Genomic DNA, 6625 nt, shown 5'->3' with positions numbered 1-6625 from the left:
GAGAAAGAATTTTATGGTTCTTTAAGAACCTATTGATAAGATTCCTAATTTGTGGCCAATATTGCAACCGTACAGCATTTATGTACATTTCTAATGTGGCCTAAAATATTTTCTAATAGCAAACGAGTCCTTTATAATTAAAGCAATTTATTAATGTGTTGGCCTATATTCTTTATTAATAGCAACCATGTGCATTACTGCATTGTTATTCGAAGTATGAAAGAAAGGTTTTGTGAATGAATATTTTTTATTTAATATTTTTTTTAGTACAACTTCGATAAATATTTTCTTAATTTCTTTTGCTTTGTTATATTTATTTGTAAGTAATAATGAAACACGTAAAAAAAAAACGAGTAAAAAAAAGTTAAAATTAGACATTATTTTATATTTTTTATTGATGGTTTGGATAGTTTTTTTTACTAGTTAAAGGAGAATTATTTATTTTTCTAAAATATAACTAGAAAAAATATATATAGGAATTGCATGACAAAATTGATCAAAATAATCCTTATATAAACGTTTCTTGTTTTTTATTTTATAATCTTAACATTTTTATATTTTTTAATTTTATTAATTTTTTTTACTTATTCACGGTATCTTTTAATCTGACAAGTCAATGACTAATCTGTCACGGATCTGAACTCTATTTAAGAATTTGTGTTTAAGGGTTTGTGTTTATCGTTGCCAATAAATAACTGTATACACAAGATAAAATTCGAACTCTCAACACTTACTTAATCTCATTTTTACACCTTAAGAAATACAATTATCTTCAACATTATAGTGTTTATGTCATCATGCTAGATTGGGATTCTAATAGAGAATTTAAGGGATGAGAAACAACTTAACCACTACTAAGACATGCTATTTGTTGTTATATATTACGTTTTTTTTTAACTATATTACATAATCATATATTATATTTTTAATTAAAATATATAATTTAAAACATTCGATTATATATTACTTTTATATTTATTTAACTTTTTTATTTTATATTCACTCTTTTTTAAATTAATTATTTTTAATTATATAAAAAATAAATATTAAATTTTATTAAACATCTATAAATTAAAAAAGTAAATACTATGTGATTAATAAAAGTATTTTTGTTTATTTTTATAAATGTTTAATAAAATTTAATATTTATTTTAATAATTTTTTACAATTAAAAAGACAATTAATTTTAAAAAAAAGTGAACATAAAATAATAATAAAATTAAATTAAATATAAAATAATATTTAATTAAATATTTTATATTATATATTAATTAAAAATATAATATATGGTTATGTAATATAATTTAAAAAACATAATATATAATTAAAAAAAGTCTAATCTAATGATAGTTAAATTATTTTTTATCCCTCAAGTCTCTTTTTGAAACTCACATTTAAATATAACTAAAAAATAAAGAAAAAGATCCTTTTTTTTGTCAATAATTTATTTTCAGTAAAAAATTATTAGAATATTTATTAACAAATAATTTATATCTATACGGTATTTAAATGAGTTTTTATTTCAAAAGCAGAGATCCTGAGTAATAAAATAGAATAAAATAATTAAACTAAAAGACAAAATATGAAAAAATATTTTAATTATAATATATAATTAAACATATGTATAAAGTCTTTAATCTGATATCATGTTAAAATTAAATTAAAAATATATAAAATTTAAATTATTTTAAAAAAAGGTAAAAAAAATTATAAATTAAATTTGTATTATTTTATATAAACATACTTTTTATATACTGGTTTAATTTTTTTAATATTTATATATGTTTATCATTAGGCGCTAACGTGTCAAGTGATTCAATCTTTTATTATTAGGTGTGTATAAAAATAAATAACAACAACATTAGTTAGGATAATAAGTTATTTATAATTTAATTAAAATATTTTTACGTTCAAATTTTAAAAATAAAAAATATTTTTTATAAATTATATATAATAAATAATATTGAGAATGAAATTATTTTTGAATTCTTTTTAATTTTTATATCTTTATTATATTTTTAGTATAATTAATAATATTTAACAAAAATTTATTTTAATATATATATATTATTCTTAAAATTTTCTGAGTCCGTCACTAAATGCGTCACTAAATGCAGCATATTGACCTCTCAACGAATAAAATTTAATTCAATTATAAAAAGCAAAGAATAAAATTTAATTCAATTATAAAAAGCAAAATCATCTTGTATATAACATTTTAAAATAAAATATATATTTGCAAGTATTTGAATAAAAAAATTGTATTATATAATTATATATTTTTAACAAAATTTACAACAATATTTTTTAATTTTAACAAAATATAAATATTGCTACGTGATATGATTTGGAGACTCTTGCGGATGACAAAAAAAAATTTTCAGTTCAAACATTTGTGTGGGGCACAGATTGTGGTTATGTGACAAGAGAAGTTTATGATGAATTGCCATATTAAAAATGAACCAACAAACTTCTTAAAATTTTATAAACTGCCTTGATCCTTAGAGGACCACATTATACTTTCGCCATAGTAGAACCAGCCATCAATAATTATAACGGTTCAATGATCCGGTTTTTAGAACTTTGGTTCTCAGCAACCTTGGTTCAATAAACCCCCCCCCCCCCCCCCCCCCCCCCCGGGGCGCCCTCTCTCTCTCTCTCTCACACACAGCAGAAAACCCTAATCCCACCCATAATCCTCTCTTCTCTTCTCTTCGAATAACAGCCACCACCCAGGCACCCACCATCCTAATCCCACACTTCAGAGCTCAAACTCATCGCCGAGCCTTTCTCTCCCTTCTCTCTCTGTCGCTGCTTCGCTGCTCCTCGTCGTGGATCGTCGCCGCTTCTGTGCTCCTCGCCGTGGGTCGTCGCTGCTTCTCCCCTCCTCGTCGTTCTGCTTCTCCCCTCCTCGCCGGCGTCGTTTCTGCTTCTCTGCTCCGCATCGTGTCTCATCGTCGTTGCTTCTCTTCTTCGCGTGGAGTCCCGCAGTCGCTGATTTTCTACCTTTCGTCGTGTCTCAAGTCTCTGATCTCTGCTTCAACCCTCTCAGGTCTCAGGTCTCAGGTCTCAGGTCTCAGGTCTCAGGTCTCAAGTCTCTTCTTCTCTGCTTCAAGCCTTCAATCCTCTCAGGTCTCAAGTCTCAGTCTCTAACTCTCCCTGATTCTATCTCCTGACTCTATCCCTCTGAAATTTGAAATTTATTCTGAACATGCATATGATGAATTATTGATGATTCTGCTGAATTTTGAGATATGAATGTTTTGAATTTTTATTTGAATTCAGTCCGTTCATAGTGAATTAATTCTGCTGAGATTGAGTTATAAATTTAATTTTTAATTTATTAATTCTGCTGAGATTAATTTTTAAATCCAATCTATTGTATTTGTTTTGGTGAATTGTTGTTTTGCTGTTATTGATTCAAAATAAAAATATTGCCACAATTCTGCATTGAATTTACTATATGGCTTCATATGATTTGGTTGATTTAGTTGAATTATGCTTATGATTCTTAGGCTGGATACATGTTTTAGATGTTTTGCAGAGTGACTTGATTGACTTACAGAAATTCACATATGGGAGAGTTAATTTTTTAATAATTTTAGTATATATTTAATTAAAGCGGTTCAGTGCTTGTTTGGGCACTATTAAACCGGTCCGGTTCTAGCAACCTTCGTTTTTTCCTATCTTTTGTCGTCGTCTTCACAGTGAAAGTCTTCATAGTGAAAGACCCGATGCAAAATTTTGACATCGCTAATAACCAAAACCAATAAATCAAACTTAAACATGTGAAATAGAAAATATGGAAATTCAACAAGTTGTATAAAATACCCAACGTGGAAAATATAAACTTTGTTTGAGTTATGTGGCTGCACTTCCAACCTTATATTATGTTTTATGCCTTTTTTAACTTAATATTACCTAATTTTAATTTGGTTTGTCCCCCACCATGCTCATTTTGTTAGACACTGCTGCAATTCTCAAAGTTTGCCGTAAATATTTGCATAGTTTCCAATTTCCATGATGTTTTATGAAATTTACTATAGTTTTGTTATATAAGTTAGAATATATTTTTTAGCATATCTCATTTAGATTGTCAATTTTTCTTTTAAAAAAGAGATTAAATGTAACTCTTGGTTATTTGATTGTGCAATCTGCTTCAGTATAGGGATGCCGGAGGGTAAACTGCTGGTTGGACTTTCATGGCAACCACAGCTGTTGATTCCATCATCATCAAAAGCCACAGATGCTTGTCATAACAAACCTCAAAGTGAGGCATCTAATAGTAGTCTTTGGAAACCCAATACAGAGCTTGTTGATGGCCTTTTCGTTCCTCCTAATGATCCTAGAAAGTTAAACAAATTACTGAGAAAACAAGCTAAAGATACTGCTGGAAAAGATTGGTATGCAATATATTTTCTGGAGCAAATTTTCTTTTGCAATGCAACCATGGTTAAGTTTCTTTTTGTTTTTAAAACTGAAGAATCTTATTTTTATTACTTGTCTAAGTAGTTTTACACAGCTGACTAGCTGGGCTGGGTATAGGGGTGGTGACTTCCATTTTTAATCAAATAGAATTAGGAGATTGTTTAGTTATATCTTTCTTCCCCCCCTCTCTTTTTGGGAAACTATAAAAAGAAATTATGTAATATGTAGTTATCTGATCTTATTTGTATGTTTGTCAGGTTTGACATGCCTGCTCAAACCATCACTCCTGAGTTGCAGACAGATCTAAAGTTGTTGAAGGTGATTTTTGAGTTTTGATATCTTTGCCATTTTATGTTTTCCTTGGATTGGGCAACATGTACCTACATTCAAAATGGAAAGAACAGTTACTCAGATTTAGATTCTTTGTCAAGTTAACTTTATTTCATGTTAGTCTGTTTTCCTAACAAGATCCCTTTTCATAGTCTGTTTTACCCCTTTTTTTGGGCCAACTTAACTATCCTCAATGATTTGTGGGGTGTTTGATGCTTCCTGAAAACTTTGCTGGTGTTCTCAGCTTGATTGATGTAAATTATATTGTATATGCTTATAATGGGAAGACAAACTTTCAGGCAGCTGAAAGTCCAATGGGATCGGTTAGCATTTGGGGAGTAAAATGTGTAGGCATGTATATAATATTCATTAATAACAAATTTGTATGTTCCCAGTTATTTGAATCATGATAATAGCTATGTAATATTTTTTTGGAGAATGTTAGGTGATTAATACTTTCAGTGAAAGAAAAAAAAATGAGTTGATTAGTGTTGGCTCAAATGCAAGACTACAAGAGAAAAATATTGGTCGCCTAACATTTATTTTTTATATAACACACTTTTATCCCTTAGTTTCACAAGTGGAATGGGATCCTTACACTCTTACTGTGTTTATTGTTACAGTTGAGGTCTGCGTTAGATCCAAAACGGCACTATAAGAAGGGTGATTCTAACTCAAAGGCACTTCCCAAGTATTTCCAGGCAAGTTCATTGTTGTATACCCAATCTGTATATATATCATAGGCAAGCATATGATTGATGTTCCTTGGTATAAAATTACAATCTCTGTTGGAGAGCAATGAATTTTTACTTTATTTTATTTTATATTTATTTATTTATTTTTGTCATTTGAATGTGACCAGGTGGGAACAGTTGTAGAAGATGCATCAGAATTCTACTCGGAAAGATTAACAAAGAAGGAGAGGAAAGCAACCATTGCAGATGAGTTGCTTTCTGATAAAAAGCTTGCGGCATATAGGTAAAATAGGCACTTGCAGTAAAAGACAGATTTCGCTGGTTAATCAGAAAATACTAGGGTTGTCAAAATGGACCAATCGGCTGGATCGTCTAATTTATCTGCCAAAATAAGGCAGTTGGGTCATAAAAGTCTTGACCATTCAAAAATACCATTCTTAAGTTTGTTCGTTTTGTTTGTATTTGTTGCTATGCTTTTTGGGATATTTACTCACCTCATTCATCTTCATTGTAGGAAGCGAAAGGTACGCGAAATTGAAGAACAAAATCAAACTGTGGGGAATACCAAGTGGAAGATTAGGGGTCAGAATTCCTGGAAGCGAGCAAAGGAAAGGAGGGTTTATTGAATTTCAATCACTTTGGAAAATTCATAGATGCTATTTTGCTTTTTGTTTTTGTTTTGGGGGGGGGGGGGGGGGTTTGATTACGCTAGTTCTTGTCCGTCGATAATGCTCTGTTACAGTTTTAAGTTATTGAGGGAATTACAGCATTTGTGTGTCAATGCTCGTGTTTAAAATGTTTGGTAATTACTAGAATTTCTTTGATGAGACTTTGTAAATTATAAATTGTTGTCAAGAGTAAAATTTTGAATGAAGAGACGTATTAACATTTTGATGCAAAATCAATAATAAAGGTAGAAGTGATATTGATGAGGATGAAAAAGGTGGTGGTAGTAGTGGTCATGTTGAAAAGAATTTAATTTTGTGGGCGTTTAAAATTCTTTACAAAATACAAATAAATTTTTTAACAAAGGTAATTGCGACACTCATTAATGGATTTTCTTTATAGAAAGATCGGGTTGTCCCAAAACAAAATAGTTATCGTCATGTCTTTTGTAAACATGAACAAAGATCAGATTGAGTTAATACCCTAGTTGGTTAGTTAGCAAAACT

At 29.3% G+C, this 6625-nt stretch overlaps 1 protein-coding gene across 2 annotated transcripts; it reads left to right on the top strand.

Moving 5' to 3' along the window:
* Positions 1–2445: 2445 nt before the first annotated feature.
* Positions 2446–6327, top strand: LOC112783062 (rRNA-processing protein fcf2). Of its 2 annotated transcripts, none has more exons than XM_025825817.3 (6): positions 2446–3132; positions 4169–4403; positions 4686–4746; positions 5382–5459; positions 5621–5736; positions 5968–6327. In XM_025825817.3, exons 2-6 carry the CDS (start codon positions 4171–4173, stop codon positions 6077–6079), a joined length of 600 nt encoding a protein of 199 aa, XP_025681602.1. In that variant the 5' UTR covers positions 2446–3132; positions 4169–4170; the 3' UTR covers positions 6080–6327. The 2 variants fall into 2 exon arrangements, with proteins under 2 accessions (XP_025681602.1, XP_025681601.1); XM_025825816.3 differs by having other exon boundaries at positions 2449–3132; positions 4164–4403.
* Positions 6328–6625: the final 298 nt, after the last annotated feature.

This window comes from Arachis hypogaea, chromosome 20 (assembly GCF_003086295.3).
Source record: "Arachis hypogaea cultivar Tifrunner chromosome 20, arahy.Tifrunner.gnm2.J5K5, whole genome shotgun sequence".
Lineage (NCBI taxonomy): Eukaryota > Viridiplantae > Streptophyta > Magnoliopsida > Fabales > Fabaceae > Arachis > Arachis hypogaea.
Note: the sequence above shows the minus strand (reverse complement) of the source record. Positions and strands in the feature narration are given on the sequence as shown.